Source organism: Pipra filicauda, unplaced genomic scaffold (assembly GCF_003945595.2).
Source record: "Pipra filicauda isolate LSUMZ 115617 unplaced genomic scaffold, ASM394559v2 scaffold173_size1550139_pilon, whole genome shotgun sequence".
In the NCBI taxonomy this organism is placed as follows: domain Eukaryota; kingdom Metazoa; phylum Chordata; class Aves; order Passeriformes; family Pipridae; genus Pipra; species Pipra filicauda.
Window position 1 is genome coordinate 836,132 of NW_024104251.1, and position 17,685 is coordinate 853,816.

The 17,685-nt window shown below is 37.6% G+C and overlaps 1 protein-coding gene across 3 annotated transcripts in view; it reads right to left on the minus strand.

The window, feature by feature from the left end:
- Positions 1-796: 796 nt before the first annotated feature.
- Positions 797-17,685, minus strand: part of NRG3 (neuregulin 3) — a 368,049-nt gene continuing 351,160 nt past the window's right edge. For 2 of the 3 annotated variants that reach the window (XM_027720665.2, XM_027720664.2), the window contains exons 7-9: positions 16,822-16,949; positions 8,939-9,109; positions 797-4,052 (exon numbers count right to left, since the gene is read on the minus strand). In XM_027720665.2, the coding sequence (XP_027576466.1) occupies positions 3,545-4,052; positions 8,939-9,109; positions 16,822-16,949 (807 nt within the window). In that variant the 3' untranslated portion in view covers positions 797-3,544. Of the gene's footprint in view, positions 4,053-5,896; positions 6,030-8,938; positions 9,110-16,821; positions 16,950-17,685 lie in introns of all 3 variants that reach the window. The other variant, XR_003540610.2, reaches the window with a different exon arrangement.

Genomic DNA, 17,685 nt, shown 5'->3' on the forward strand with positions numbered 1-17,685 from the left:
ACATTTAAGCTTTAGGTCATGGGGTACCAAAGAGTTTTTCAGTGATTAAAACTATGAAATGTGCCCATACTTACCTACATTTCCCATTTCAACTGCTGGGATTGTTCTACTGGGGTTCTTTTTAGAGTTATTTTGGATTTTTTTTGAAAAAATTCTAAACAAAAGAAAAAAAATATCAGGACATACATCTCCCATAATTCTCCTCCACAGGATTATGCTGAAGGGAGATAGGTTTTCTCCGTTCAGTTCAGAGAAAGTTCAATTTATTTAGCCAGCTGTTTGCCCAGTTTGCTTGAATGCCATGCTACATGTGCAAATTTTCACACCAGGCTACACCTGGAACTTCATAGGCCAGATAAAATTTTTAATTGTGTTACAGGTAAATGACTCAATTCAGAGCCTCTTCTAGGTGGATTACAGATTGTTTCCAAGGCTGGGAACAGATGTAAATTTAGGAATGAACTGCATTTTGCACTGATTCACAGCCCTTCCAATCCACTGAGTTCAATGGGACCAGAAGTAAAGCAATATTTGGCCTACCACTTCAGCTGTTTCAGTACAACTTTCTTATGGATCCTTTACATAATGAGTTGTCAGACCTCGGAGAAAATGTTGTCCCATTCACTGTAAAATAGGAAGGTCCACAGAGGAAAACAGCTGTGTTAGAGAACCACACAAACGACATTAAGGCTACCTAGTTTGACGTTTTCAAACCTTTTTGTTTTCCTCTGCAAACAATGACAGTTTCAATAAGATCTGAAGTAATACTCTTAACAAATAATACACTAGTCTGTCATATGGTTAATATTAACGTCTCTCTATTCAAACATGCTGAAAACTGAATAGAACAGTTAACATATAACAGTCACACATCCTTTGCTGAGTACAAGATCGCATCTCTAACACGAACTGAAGATATCCTCACCATTTCAGATCTTCATCTGTCATTAAGTTAGACATTTCATTCTCTTAAATACATTGCTTGTCCCCTCTTTCTGGGTCTTTCAGGGGTGCTGCGTGAACACATTCACTCCATAAAGGCATTGCTTATGATATGGTTCTTTCTTCAACTGAAATCTTGTTGTGTGTTTCCATTATGTTGCCAGAGGTGAAACTGCAGAGTTTGGAAGAATTTGGGGGTGAGGAGGTCTTACGTCTGGATTGAAAAGATTTAATTCTGAAACATCAATTTGGGCAGGATTCTGCACATTTTAGCAGAGAGACCATCTCAATGAAATTAATGGTGAAAAATTTATTAATAGTGATCATACTTTACAAATTGTTGAACCAGAGCTTTATATAGTAACCAGCTTTTATATTACAGGTATGTTCACAGGGCTTATGGGCAGAAGCAAGCTCACTTTGCTCATGCCCTCAGATGGTGGGATGTAAATGCTGTTAACAGAAAAGTCATATGATACTAGGGATGCAAAGCTGAGCCCCACCTAATACACCCTGTCTTTCAGAGGATTTATCTAGTGTGGGCTTGGGACCACACCCACCCCAGTCAGCTCAGTTCACGCAGTGAGGCTGTGCCCAGCCACAACATACGGCAGAAAAACATCAGGGTGAGACCAAACCTCATGGCGATCCACCTCACTGATACAACAAAAGCTCTGTGTCTTTGTGGAAGGGAGTCCAAACAAGACAGGCTCCATCCTGGGGCACAGAACAACAGTTTGCCCTCAAATATATTTCTACTGAAAACACACAGCAAAGATTACAGCCATAGAAAGTTCTGTAAACAAGACAATTTCATCAACTTTATCTTTAAAAGAAACCCCGAAATCAAAACCACAAAAGGAACCCAAAATAAGACTTGCTGAATGAAGACTGTTAATCTTTTTTTACTGCCTTAACAAAAAAAATGACATACACCTTCAGCATTTCTTTTCCAAATTTACTTGACAGAGGTTAAAATATTGCTTTATTCTGACTCAACATACAACAGCACAGCGTGATCGATTGTGCTATTTTGGGAAGTCTTGAGACTTGTGAACTAGAAAGTCTGGGGCACATTAATAAATTTAACCATTAATTTGCTGCAAAGGAATGTTTAAATACATTCTGTATATACTGTTTTTTTAAATCAATCTTCTGACATTAACCAGGGAAGGCTATTTCGCAATTATTTATTATAGTTGACTTTTCCCCCCAAGAATAAGCAGGTATTTTAATACCAATAAAACCAGTAATATGTGTCACCGAACCCAATTCATTGCACTATTGGCATATTTTGTTACAATTTCTGGGGGAAAGAGGGACTAAAAAGAAAGCTAATGGAAAAAGTGCTATAATGTGACTGGGATACGGCAGCCAGGTAATGACACTTCTTCTCTAAGACCTTGATCCCCTGCAGGGAGTGACTTGGTGGAAACCATCTGCTCTTATACAGCCCCATTAGACTCAGATCTGTGCGTGCCTGCAGGTCTGTCCATACTGAATCATCTGCAGGGTTGAAACTTTAAAGTTCACAAGACTAAGCCATAATTAATTAAAGTAACTGGAGAACTGAATGCAGGAACAAATTAGGCATAGTGAACACTTATCAGCTGGATTTTGATCATACTGGATCTCCCTGACTCTTCTCTGAACAACCCATAATAAAAGGTAAGTTAAAAAAAAATATACACAGACACCAAGAAGTGCTCCTTGAGAGCTTACAAATGCCTTCAAAGTGTAAAAGTTTAGAAATGTTTAGGGGTGCTAACGAACAACGGAGTTTATGGTGCCACTCAAAAAAAACCCCAAATCAGAAACCAAAACCACACCTGTTGTAATACACACTTCTGCATTTTCCCTTGTTCTTCCTAACTCTCCACCAAGGCAGCTCTGGTAGGCAAAGCTCAGAAGACGGAGCAGCCACCGGCTTCTGACCACTGAATCTCTACAGAACCCAATCCCTCTCCATGCTTGGCAAAACCCAAAGCTCCTAAATGATTCCATTGACTTTCCTGGCTGACCAACACATCAAATTAAGGTCGACAGTTAAGAATATGTTCAGTTTAGGGATGTCCTCATTCCACAGCAGGTACCAGAACTCAGAAGTAGGAATCTGTGTGCCTGTTTCTGTGGTATGAACCTGGAATCAAGAGGAGAGGGGGAGAGGGGATTGGACCTGTGCTGGGCTCACGGGACCTGGTCCCCAGGGTCTGAATCCCTGGCCAGTAGCTCACTGCAGCACTGCCCTGAAACCACAAATGCATCTAAGAATGGTCTTGGACTTTACTGAAAAGAAGATGCATAGCCTAAGACTTTGGACAGTTGAACGGGACCATGGTAAAATCCTCTGTAACTGAAACTGTGTAATCCTGCCTAGAAAGCACCTGATGCACGCTTCATCCCTCCTGGAACTTTTCCCTTAAAAAAATATTTTGTTAAAAAACACTATGATATGAGGGCGATTGACTATTTGGTTTCTTCTAAGTAGATGCTCTTAAATTAATGCATATAAATAATTTGTATTTAACTTCCTCCCTTCCTGTTTAGCAAAGCATCGAATGCACAGATCTCTCATTTCCCCTCCCACAACCCCCACACAAAGTCACTTGGTCAATACTGAGTCTCTTTGCGTTTCATTTTTTAAGACAAATTGCGCCTCTCGCTCCGACTTGGCCAAGGGGCTCATGGGCAGGAAGGCCGTGTTTTCACTCGCGCTGCTCTCTGCGTCTACGCTCGCCAGTTCATAGTCCTCCGACCGCCTCGCGTCCGTCAGAATCCGGATCTGCTCCTGCACAGTTTCTAGCAATATTTTCACTTCGTGTTGTTCTGCTATAAGACAATTACTGACAGGGGAACTCACATTGACAAGTTCAGCGGAATAGGAGTTTTTGCACCATTTGATGCCTGTTACTTCAGAAACATTTTGCATTTGCATGCAGGCTTCGTCCAAGCCCACAGACGGGATGATGGGAACGGAGTTGGCCCTTGAAGATGAATAGCCGACCAAGTCCTTCTGATCCACGTTATTAAAATATGGGGTTGTCTCTCTTGAAGGCAGTTGCATATTTATTGAAGTGTTCTGAGGAGTTTTTAAACCACTGGATGAATACCTGGAAAGAGTAAAAAAAGGTTTTCGTTTTACATCAAGTGGTCAGATGCAACTGGCAGCAGGGACACTGAGGTTTAGTGAACTGTGCTGAAAGGATACACATGATTTTTCCCTTCCACTAGGAGCACTTGGCAGTGGTGGGGCCCTGGGGAAAACAATAGGCTCTGGAGACAGCTTTTGATTCTCAGATCTGCCAGTGGCAAACCACTGCTTTTCCCTCAGTTTCATTTTGCCCACCAGTACATGAGAGTAATGAAAATTCTTTTTTAAAAGATTTCAGAAGTTATAATGTATTATTAATTTGCTTTGAAATTAAATTTGACATTCCATTCCTACATTTCTGAATCCAGAAACGGATTGATACTTTCTTCAATGTCAGAACTCTCAATGTCAAATGGTTATTTTAGGAAAACACTTGAAAAAGATGCAGATAAAAAGAACTTTAAACACACATGGCTGTGTAGTCTTTGTTTACATAGAAATGATTGTACTCCCCTTCAAACAATCAGAGCATCTAAGTGCAGTGTACCTCTGAAAAATGTCTATTTTTTCAATAGCCTTTACCATAATGTTGGCCTGGTTTGTTTTATTAGATTTCATCTGGAAATAGAGCTAATATATATTAGGCTTGAGCAAATGTCTGTGTTCTCTTGATATTGTAATACTGTTTAAAAAAACCCCAATCCTTTATCTTCCACTAATACATCTCACAGCATGATTTTATTTATTGTGAGGCAACTTGGTGAAATTTATCAGCATTTCCATTTTGTTTCAAAGCCAAATTCATTATTCTGATAGGGAAATGTTTTGTGTACAAAAAATAGTTAAAAAAAAAGAAATGGAAAGTATACTAAATATAAAATAAAGGAAACAATGAAAAAAAAAAAGTTTCCCATCTGAAAGTAGTATTACTAGAAATATGGTGCTCTAAGAGTTACTACATCTACTAGTCATGTTACTAAGGACCACAGACATTACCTCAGTACCAGAATATACTTTATTTATAATCAGCTTATCACTATTTAATAAGGTAAGCTAATGGTAAATCTAACATGTTTTATCCATGGATGAGGACAGCAACATTTAGACCTGGTGTGGAGGCAAGTGCTCTGACTTCAAGGGTATTATTCTGAAAATCCTGCTGGACCTCACTAGGGATATCCTTCTACTCATATGTACCTCGCTGCTTTTTGGTATGGGCAGAAAAAGAGCTAATGAAAAGAAAGTGAATCCCGTGAAACAGCCATAGTGCAGCATTAGCACATAATGGGAATTAACTGGAAAGGCTTCCTTTGGCCCATCCTCCCTGCCAGGTGTCAGACAGGAGACAGCAGGAGGTATCTTCAGGCTCATTTCCAGCAGAGTGCCACTGACCTGTAATTAACTCGTCTGTGGTGGCACTGCGTTTGTACAAGTGCCTGACACATATTCATGTGTACACATGCACACATGAAGGTCTGTACAGAGGTCTCCAGGCATCCCCAAAAGAGCAGAACATGCATCTGGGAGATCTGTGATAAGGAGGAGGTGTTGTGAACTTTGCTGCTATGTGATGGAAAGAGATAGTGCTTTGGGAAGTGGGACTCCAGGGAATAATAGAGCAAACAGCCTTTTTGGATATGTGCTAGAATTTCCTGTCCACGCTATACAGATGCAGCTACATATTATATCTGAGCCAGCTTTGGTTAATTACATTTGCACTGTGCTTAGACACACCTGCAGCCATTCATGGAGGAGCTTTTTAGAACACTTCTCAAGACTCATGAATGAAATACTAATTGGGGATATTATTCCTGAGGGAGGACAATTAAAAAAAAAAATAAATGAAAACAAAACAGTGCAGACCTTTGGGTTGTGCCCATTCTTGTTTCCTTTGCTTATATATAACTGTTCAAACGACTATAGCTGGAGAGATCGCATCAGTTGCATTAGTCCCTTTTTTGGTAATTCAGGCCCTAAATATATTCTGGGCTGCACCCTGAAAACAAAGGGAGTGAATGTTTTTAATGAATTTCACATGCAATGGATGTTTTATATGGATGATATATAAGCAAAAACAAGAAAAGATTGAATTAAAATGGATTTGGTGAGAAAACAGTAACATTTGCCAGTTCTATAACAGAGATTCAATTATTCCTTGTATTTTGAAAACTAACTGGCAGCAGCAGTAACATGTAACGCAATGCCTGGCATATTTCTATAATATTTTTTGAAATACAGCTAAACATATCAACTTTATGCCAGAATTACATGTTTCTGCCTTGTGCTCACAGGGCTTACAAAGAGGGACTGAGGTTGAATTAAAGTGCATACACTGTATGCAACAGGTGAGGTATTAAACTGGAAGGGGTATTACATCTAAACCATGTGAGACTCGGCTTTTGGTTAATTACAAACTGATCCATGCTTCTATGTGTGACACCAGACTGCTGCTGTTTTCAATAGACTGAGACTCAGAACTATAATTGCAGAACCTTAATTACATTTTCCTATCATTAACTTTCCCAGAACCATAGTTCCTCCAAAGAAATATATCTGGTTTTTTATCTGAAAAATTGTTTTGTCTGAATAAATTAATTCATCTGCATGTGTTTCAAAGTGCAGCTCTCTCTCCACCCTCCTCCTAAAACCACGTAACAAAAGGAAAGCAAACATTTATAAATATTCAACAGTAATTAATTACGTTATAGTGTTTGAGTCTAAATTAAAGAATGAAACTGAAAGAAGCATAATAATTTTTTACTGCTGACCCTTCCTGCCAGGTCCCTGACCACTGGAGATCAAACCACTGTCCACTTCACTGCATGTCAACTCACAACACCCTCAGGGACTGGAACCTGTCTGAGACGTAACTGACACGGAGGTGACTTCTTTAAGCCACTCATTTCAAGCAGGTTTTTCTACTCTTTCAAGTAATACACTGAATAAATAACTGATATTACCTGTATTTGACTCAAACAATATTAGATCGTGTTGCAAATATCACGATTTGGTGTTTTTTGAAGGCAGCAAAAGCCTTCCTCTCAATGTGGGATGTGAAGAGAAGCACTTTTGCAGGAGGAACAAACACTATCAGCTAAATTATCCTCTTTTCTATCGAGTATAAACACACAAAATCTGACTAAACTTCAGCCAGAACTGCTGATGGACAAAGTTCAGAGTGCTCATAGAATTAGGGAGATAAGCCACTTTGATTTGTGCATTCCTATAAGGAAAGATGGAGGTTTAAAGGAGAAGAAAGGAAGCAGTGTAACTTCTGCAAAGGACAAGGGAACTTTTATTTGGGCTGGAAATCCAATGAGAATACCAACACTGTGAAACCAGCAGATATTTAGATGCTAAACATCCTTAGTGCACAAAATAGGCATGAAGTGCTGAGCAGACTGAGGTCAGAAGATCACAGTCTCGTCCCAATATCAAACTTTGGCAGAACTGAAAATTTAAAATACAGACCAGTACAAGACGATACTTGTAATATCCCACACTGGTTTCCTAGAGAAAAGAAAATACAACTACCCACAGCTTTGCTGTTTTGTATCTCACTTCTCTCTAGGAGAAGACTACAGCACTCCCCAGAGCCCATGTTAAAAGACATGTCTGCTGGAGAGGGAAGGCTGTCAGCCTGTTCCTTACAGGAAGGGTTGCAATTTCAGTAACAATTTTCACAAGGAATTATATGCACATTATCATACAAATGAACAATAATACATTTACTGCAAGAGGTAATAAACAATTTTTTTCTCAGAAGAAGCAAATAGTAACAATGACAGAAGCGTGAGTCAAACTTATTTAAAAGAAGGCACCAGATACACAAACCTTTTGCTGCTTTGCTTTCCCCCTTCCCAGGTAAGCCCTGCTCTTGGTCTGTCTTTCCTGATTACTGTGGCTAGCTTTGTTAGGTAGATTCATCCACAAAACAGTGAGCCAAGGGCAGCACTGGAGGATGGGTGCCTACACATGTGATGACAACCACATACACACATGTAACAATGTTGTGGCTGTCATTTCCAGGAGATCAGAGTGGTTAGTGATAATAGCTCCTTTTGTCCTTAAGGAAAATATAACACGTGGGTGACCTCAGTTCTGCACTTCATAAAGCCAGTTATGACACAAAACCCTGCAGCTCCCTTCTCATAGTGTAACTCTTCACTGTGACTTACAGGTGTGCAGATGAAACCGGTGGTTTTTTCATTCTATTCCAGATATCACTCCTACTTTTATATATATGATATGCTTGTAATGATCCTGGAAAGTCTTTGGAAATCTATAGGAATATGTAAATATTACACAAAATACCTCAGCAATTGCAAAAGACTTCAAAGGCAACTGCAGGTGCTCAGGAGCACTTCTGAAATTCAGACTTTATGTACAGTTGGAGTTCATAGTCAATGTTCTAACAATCTGAATTAAAAAAGGAAAAAAAATAGTGGAATTCTTTTTCAAAGACAAACCTATGTGAAGTGATTGGTCTTCAGTCTATAGAAAACAAACTTCACAATGTACATTGATTTATTAACTAAAGTTGAACTTCTTAATTCTATTATTTGCCTAGTGCTGATTGATGGAAGAAAAAAATGCTATCCATAAATTACTAGAACATCATAGCACTGCTAGAAAAAACAGTTATAAGGAGTACTGTTGCCAATCACTTACAGTTTGTTCTGATCCCTCTCTCTACAGCCTTTGAAATGCTTAAGAAAAGCAGCCAGCCAAATAAAAACATATTACCTTCAAAGAGCCAGTATGCAGAAAACATTCTTTTGCTTTCAGCAGTATAAAACCTGGGTCCACAGTATACTACAACAAAGTTGGAACATGGCAAAGCATATTAACCTCCCAACAGCAGCCACTCCCAAACAGGCTCATCTCAGTTATACTGTTACTTACCCGTGACAAGGTATTGTGTCCTGGTCTGTGATCCTTGACTCTTCTAGCTGTTGATATGCTGGGCCTGTAATTCCATTGAACCTACCCCGAGGCAAGGGAGGAGTCCTCCGAAAGGCATTTCGATGTAGCATCCCGCTTTTCTGTCCTGGGCTGCAGCATGAAGAGAGACTTCTAGGAAAAACACCAAGAGTACAGTAAAAATTATCACAACAACAGCATAAAATTCTGCAAAGTAAAGGTTCAGGATTAATAACACATGGATTACTGTTCTCATAAACTTTGCTGTGGCGGTCTATGATGGCAGTAGAAATTCTCTATGGAAATATAATACTATAATCCACCATTAGCTGCTGTTTATGCTCTATTTAATACATCACCTCTCTTCTCAGAATGAAAATAATTGCCCAGTATATTAAATGTTTTCTTGCACTTGATGAAGGATGCTTCTTTTTTCCACGCTGCATATCATAATCCCACTACATACTCCTCAGACAGTATAAACAAACAGCACAGCTCCATCATACCCACAGCTGAATTCAAAAATCAGATCTGAAACTGAGAGCCCATTACAGCCTACAATGTGCTGCTTCCTGATACAATAACATTAAATTGAGAAAAAAAGTGTAAGTGAACAATATAAGTGAAGTTTATGAACTGCAGCTTGAAGAAGCCATCTAAGACAAGTTTCCTCCTCTTTGAACAAGATTTCTATATTGTTTTATTCTTGTTTCATATACAGATTGCTTTCCTGTTTGTATACATGGATCAATGCTGTGTTGTTACTTTATGTGATTTAATATAAACTTGAATTTCATAAAAACAAGTAGTAGTTTTATACTTATTTTAGAAAACTGCTTTTGTAAACATTTTTCTAGTGTTTTGGAAGGAGAATGGAATTTTTTTCATCTCATGCAGGAATGAAAAGGTATTAAGAATCCACAGTTTTGGTATGCAAACCATAAATTTAGCTTTTACTAAATCAAAAATATGGGAACACAGAATTAAGACAAGGTATAACCTATTCTTAATGTTAACAGGTCACAGTACTGCATGGTGTGACTGGCTATTCATTTTCCAGCTACTCCTACTTCTCTTGGCATCTTCTGGGTCTCAGAAATGCATGTGTTACCTAATATTCTGTTACATCTTTAATGATAACTTAAGATAGGTTTTGTAGATGCCTTTTACAAGTCATTATTTTTGGCTATGTGAATAATTCAAACTTTTGATAAAATTCAGCAATGCAAAAGACTTTTGATAATTTTGCTTCTTTTTTTCCTATTATAGTATGACTTAAAAATAATTTGCATTTTTTAACTAGTGGGATCTTGGACAAATTAAAATCAACCTCTTCTGTCCAAAGTTAAAATAAGAAATAAATTCAATGGTCTCTTATCCTACTACTCAAGCTAGCAGTGTTCCATCACCACCTTGGCTCTGTTTTCTTCTACACCTTTATTTTTCTATTGCTTTTTAACTGAAAAGATCAATAACCCATAGCAATAGCATTCCCTCCAGGGTTTTTGATGCTTCCTTAAATATATTTTTCCTTCGCTACTAAGGAGGCTGTGAAAAAACTTCTTTGAAAAAATGAAATACTGGCCTTTCAGTTCTGAAGGCTGAGTTCAAGTTGTGAGTTACAGTTCATATTCTGTAAAGTAACACCACCACAACACAAAATAATTGACCAATTCTGCTCAGGAGAGTCTCAGATTATTACAGCAGAGGATCTCAAAAGATGCAGCTGAATGAATAATTTGTAATGGATAAGGAAAGTCAGGGTTGTTTACTTACTGAAGCATATTCATCAATGTTCTACAAAAGTAAAAAAACCTGATTATCAGACTTTAGACTGATTACAAATATTTGAAACTAGAAATTTTAAATTTTTAATTGTGGTTGATTTGATGCCCTTGTGCATCCTCCTTGCTAGATGAGAGCACACAGTCTCCTATGTAATAATATGCACATGCAAATTCACAAAAGCTCCTCATTTGTAATAGATGTAATTTCAACACGTACAGGTATACCTGAGGTAAAAGCTATAAACTGCAGCAAAGATGCAGATAAATGACTTATCTGGACTTCAGTTTGCACTGAAAGTCTCACTGCTCCATGGAGCACTAGATGCCACGGGCTGTTAAAGGTGTGTGTGCTGGTCAGATCGAAGGGATCTGGCACGTGCCAACACTGTCCTGCAGCCACAGCGCTTCCAGCACTGACAGTGTTGAAGCAACCAATTTGTTACCAATGGGAGGTTCTCATGCTTTCAACATTTTTGACAGAAAAAAAAAAAAAAAAAGAGGGGAAAAATGAATGAAAATCATTTGTGGTCATGGAGAAGATGAATTCACTAAGGACTAGGAAATACTTACAGACAGCACAGCTGTAAGCTGCAGGATAACTCATTTCTTCAAGCACCAAAGACAGTAACAATTTCTGTTAAAAGTTCTATGAAAAGGTAATCCAGTATAACAAAGCTCTTCCTTTTTCACAAAACTGATCTGAACATCAGCAACATCTTCCTCTAAAAGTGTCAATACAGTCCCTCTCAGACTTCTGTTCTATTGCTCACATGAAGATTTTCTCCCTCTCGGGCAAACAATGCCCTTCTGATTTCTTCATGGACTTTACTGTCCTTTAGCCATCACAATGGTTTCTTCCTCCCTGCACTCCACTCTAATTGAGTAAAAGAAATCAACCCACATAACTGAGCCATTCAATAATTTAGATCAATACATAAAGCTGTAGCAGATATGTCCTTAAAATCTATTAATCAATTACTCCAGAATAAAAAAATCAGAATATGCATGAACTGGTTCACAAGTGATGCATAAACCAGGGTGAAATATAGTTCTGATGAATTAATGGTTTTAAAAATGCAGTTAATTAAGGACTTGGAATTCATTGTTGCAAGTTGCTTTCTGTGAAAATTTTCTTTTAGATTGAGCAACCAATTGGGAACAAAGTCTATTCCTACAGCTGGAGTATTCTCCTCTCGAGGCACATACACAACTCCTGAGTGCAGATAACTGTGTTCATGAAGAGAAGACCAGCAGTGTTTTTACAGTAACTCTGTGAATCTTCTTGTACTACTTTTTAGTTAATTACTAAACACAATTGATTTTACATCACATTATGAACACATTAAGATGTAAATTTGCCAACAGAACATGAAAAACTTTAAAAAGAGGTGCTTTCCAGCAGCCAGCCTATATCTACAAATCTACTCTTTGTTTCTGAAATGTAAGCATTGTTGATTCTGTTACATATTCTCGTATTCAGGAACAGCATGTGTAGGGGCTGATTCAGGACTTTGGAATTCTACATAAATCCTTCAAAGCTACCTCTATCATCTGGTCACCACCCTTGTGAGAGATACAACAGGAAAAGAAAACAGAGCATTCAAGGTACCTCAGTGGCACTGAGTTTAATCATCTGCCATAACTTCATCATATACTCCCTATAGTGCACTGATCAACCTCCATCCTAAAACTACAATGATTTGCAGGATACCACCACAGAAAGTTGTTCTATATTGAAAACTTTAAAACTTCTTTTTAGTTTACAGTTATTTCTGACGAATGTGCCATCATACTCCTTCACTTTGAATAGGTCTTTAACTCCTTGTTATCCTTTTTGAGATGTATTTATAAGCAGCAGTCACACACTCTTTCCAGTCTCCTGAATTGAATACTGACACAAGACAGTGCCAGTCTAACACTTTCCATAGAACATGGATCACTGACTCCTCATATTAGCTCATGAATGCAATTTGAGTCCATAATAATCAGGGGGCCATTTTAACCAGGTGAGATAATAGTGGTACATTCTCATGCTATATACAAATGAAGTGACAACAGTATCTCATGAAGTGGTATTAATCTTTCTGACTTTCTGACGAAGATGCTGTAATTAATACTTCCTCTCATCCCATATACCTTTTGCACAGCTGCATCACTTCGTGACTTAGTTATCCTTTAACCAAGTAGTATATACTGAAACCTTTCTACCTCATTTGTTTCTTAAATTTTATTACCAGTTCCCAAATGCCTGACCTTGTATTTAATACAGCTGAACTTCAATCCACCCCTGTTAGCCATCCTTTAAAGTTATGCCATTCACTCCTTATATCTAAATCTTTATCTGTACTGAGTCTGTGATTCTTAACTAATTTTTTCAGGATGTTCCAATTCTTTTTGTGCCAAAGTCACGCACAAAAACATTAAACAAAGTTTGCCCCCAACATTAACTGGTTCCTTGAGTGCTCCACTAGTGCTCCACTGTTGACTGTCTTCAGCCCAGCACTTACCTTTTCAACATAACTCCTCACTATCTCCCTCTTAACCACCTCTGTGTATCCACATTATAGCTTTTCTGTCTCTCCCTGCTTTCTCCCATTGAAGGCATTAGACACATGTGACAAGAGTGACTGAGGCTGCGTGGAGATCGAGCTCACCTACATCGAATACAAAGAAAGTCATCAGTGATGTGTTGCAGGAGCTGCTGCTGGTAAACTAGTAAATATTTTTCGGCCTGTTTTATATCTACTCCAAGAATCTGCTTCCCCCACATTTGTCCTAAAGCCTTGACTAGTCTAATTCAACATAATTGGCCCTCAGTTACTTCAATAAATTTTCCATACTCCTAAATATTTGACACTTGCTATTCCATCATCATATGTTACAGCTCCCATTTTTACAGATTTTGCTACTAGACTTGAAATTTCATGAGCTGGTTCTCCTTCCAGATTTCTTTGGTCAGGATTAACCAAACCAACTTGAATTGAAAGCTTTGATTTCCACATTTTACTTCCACTTTGACTGCAGTAATGTCTATTTTCATACATTTGATTCTATTCCCATTCTGCCTCTGTCCTCAAATAACCATTCTAACTTAAAAAAAAATGAAATATATTAATTCAGGATTGCCCTAACAGCTTCATATATTGTTTTTGTCCCACCATCAGCTTTCCTTTTTCCTGTATAGTACTGTTTGTTGTTTTTTTTTTTTCTTCACAGCAGGAACAATTGATTGCTTTCAGTATTACCACTAATTCTTAACTCGCAATGAGTCCTGGAAATGTTCACTTCAAGCATGACTTCTTGCCCTCTGTGATATGGTTTGTTTCTTTCCATACACCCTATTCCTTTTAGACATTACTTTTAGTAAATTTCTGCAGAAAACTATGTTCTTTCTTTGGGAAAATACCATATTCCTTATGCTTTCTTCTTTTCAGGTTTCCTCTGCCTTTTCATTCTTAGTTACTTTAGTTTATCATTACTACTTCTTTGAAATTCAATAGCCTTATTTACAGAATAAGTTAAATTTACTATTTAATTTAAACTGAATCAATTATATTGGAAGCATATAGACAAAATCCTTACCAAATGAAAAAAATTCTTCTTAGCATGGTTTTTGTGGTGTTAAAAGTTCATTAAAAATGAAAACACAAATTGTTTTTAATTTTAGAGTAAGTTTATCCTATTTTGGTGTTTTTGTAAGACAATACAACCGCTCCAGGCTGAAAGCATCTGCATTTGGCTTTCATCATGTTATTCTCTGAAATGAATTCCTCTAAAATCAATGATGACTGAATCAATGAATGAAAGTCAGGATGACTAATTACCAAGAAAACTGCTATTCAAAGGGATCCCAACTCAATCCCATAATTGACAAAACTCTAATTTGTTTCTGTCTATTAGAAAATAAGACAGTATGGGTTTTCTTCTTACCTAAATCAACAGATAATCCAAGATGAATTTTTGAGCAAATTGTACACTTTACAGGAAGTTTACTGATTAAACACACTTGTTAATTTTGAATTCTGACAGTATGAAGAGTTATTTTACATATGCAAGCAGATGATGTAACATTCTTCTACTGTTATATCAGTGCATAATACAGGTAAAATATTTTAGGAGGTTAATAATAATACAGGGAAAATATTTTTGGAGATTAAATTTCAGTTTTCAATTTAACCTCTGCATTAATTCTTTGCATGCAGCTGAGGTTGGTAGAGATGGAAAATTGCTGTTATCTACTAATCTGAACGAAAAATTATTTCTGTCAGTCACATTTCAGCAACTCCAAGTGATTCCCTGTGTTGATAGTCTTACTGTCAGGCAAAAATTGTATTAGTTTTAGGAACTGGAAACAGCCAGCTCCTGATTTTAGGAAATGATAACCCACCATTTGTGTCCTTGAAAACACCAGCAGAGAAAAGAGGTCTGGATGCAGAACAAAATATTTTCTTAGCAAGCAGAAATAAAACAACAATGTAATTTAATGACAGCATACAAGAGAGAACCTGCAGAGCCGTTATAATTTTTCCAGGCTCATGTCACGTCTGGAATGGAATGAAGGGATATTTAGGATAAAACATAATCCTGTTAAAAAAGTTGCCTCATTTGGCCACACTGACCATTTGTCCATACTGAACAATATTTAGAAACTAAAATAGGAAGCTGTCACACAGTGCATAAATTAAAGACAATCTTATAAGTCTTAGATGTTCAAGTCTGTTGCATGTTTCATAAAGCAAGGGCCTTTTATAATAAATCTTAAATTATAAAACTGGAAAAGATTTTTTTATAAATTAACTAGTCATTCCACTTCTTAAATTAGTTCTGAAGTAAAGACATATCAAACTTGGATATTGCCATCATACTATTAAAGGTAAGGGAACGTTATTGTGTTTTTTCTAAGCTTCACCTTGTGACTAAATGGCGATAAAATTCTACTCAGAACTTCTGTGGAAAGCATTCTAGGCCACAGTCCCATAGTTCATATATATATTAAATAAAATTATTAAGCATATTTTGAAAATCTCTGTGTAATAAGGAATAAGACCTAAGAAATGGATCTGACATGACAGTTGGCATTATTTTTTCATGCCAAATTAAAGGCTTAAGTAAGGTAAAAGCAGACAGGACCTAAATATCCCTTTCTGGCTCACATACTGCACTTTGTAGGTTAGGCAAATTATTCATTCAAATGAAAAAGAACATGTAGTTGGCTGGGACACTGCAATGAAAAATGCAGCATATACTAGCCAGATCATATCCTCATGCAATCTGAGACTTTTTTTTTTGAAATAATTTTAAAAAATTATTCTTTTAATAAACAAGTCTTTCCCTCCAGACTATCTAGCTGAAAAAATTCCAGACTCATTTTTTTGCAGCCTTTTTTCTCTCTCTCTGTGCACTGAACCAGATGTTACCATTGCCATCTGACCAACATTACTGCTTATACCAGACACCAGTTTGGTTTCTAGTCCTGCAGTGAAGCACCTGCACTCCTTCTCATCCAAAAAGGCTATAAGGATAATTCTCATCTGAATGCTATGCAGAGGTGAGTGACATTCCTCTTTTATTTCCTCTTAGAAACAATCATTCAAACTTTTTTAAGCCTAGTTTTCAAAGGCCACCATGTTTTCATAAATAAGCCATTATTCATTTCAAGTATCATTTGTTTAAAAAAAATAGTAAAAAAGGCTAGAAGTTTAGAACCAAGTCTTTCTGCAGCAAATGAGCCATTAACCTCACAAACATTGATAAAGAAAGTCTTGTTTTTAACGGTTTCTCATACTGCAGCTGTTTCATTCACTGTCTGTGTCTGCAGCTCCAATAGTGTCTTTAAATGCTTCCTCCAGGACTTTCACAAAACACAGATGAAGTTAGTAAGCATTGCTATTACCTTTTATGTCTGCAGCTATGAAAATGCTTGGACATCTGCTTAATAAGTGGGCTGAGGCTCTGCTGGTACCATACCAGTCAGCACCTCACCCAGTTCCAGCGCACAACAATCCTGCACACGTATCACCAGCTCAGTGACATCCCTCGGCAGCCAGCAAATCTCTCACCAGACAGCCATTTGCTCACCTGTGTTGCTTGATGGGCTGAGTTCCTCTGTCAGGAGACAAGGCCTCTGGGAAAGACTGAGGGCCTGAAAAACTAGACTCCATAACCTTGTGCAGAATAGGCCCCGGATGCCTGTCTGGTTTTGAATACTGTAGCAGAGAGAATAAACTTAATTAATACTCAAAAGACAAAGCACACTGTTGATGCTATTCCATCTGAATTCATATTAGAATGGGGTAAGAAGTGCTCTAATGCAATTTTAAATCAAAATTAGGGATTGAAAGTAATACATTCATTCAGTACTGTTTACACAGCGGAAAGTACCAGTACTCATTATCCCCATTACGTTCTCCACATCAAAATGCTGATATCTGCATTAGCAGCAAAATTACGGACTGATCTGCCCATAATGATAAGGAACACTGTTTCTGTGCTTCTCCATGCAGAGACTGAGATCACAAAACACATCTTGGAGGACAGTCAGCAACTTCTTGGGTCCTTTGGTGATTTCAGTCAAACGCTGCATTCATCAGCATGTATGACGATGAAAACCAAACTGAAACAGCATTCGTGTCATCAGATAAGCATGAAAAATATTTGAATCCTATCTGCAGAGCCAGATATCTCTTCTGAACAGGTCTGAAGCTTTTGACCTGGGAGTATCTGTGCTAGTAAGAACACTGTAAACATAATTCTTCCTGTGACAGGTGTAGGCGTAGGGCAGTCTCTGGGCACATACTGAGACACAGAGGTCTGCAAAGTAGACACCAGACATGAACAAGAACAGATTTTTTTTCTTCTTGCTTTGTGATTCAACTGAAATTTCATTAAAAAAAAAAAGAAAAGAAAAAGAAAAAAAAAAAAAAAAAAAAAGGAAACGGAAAA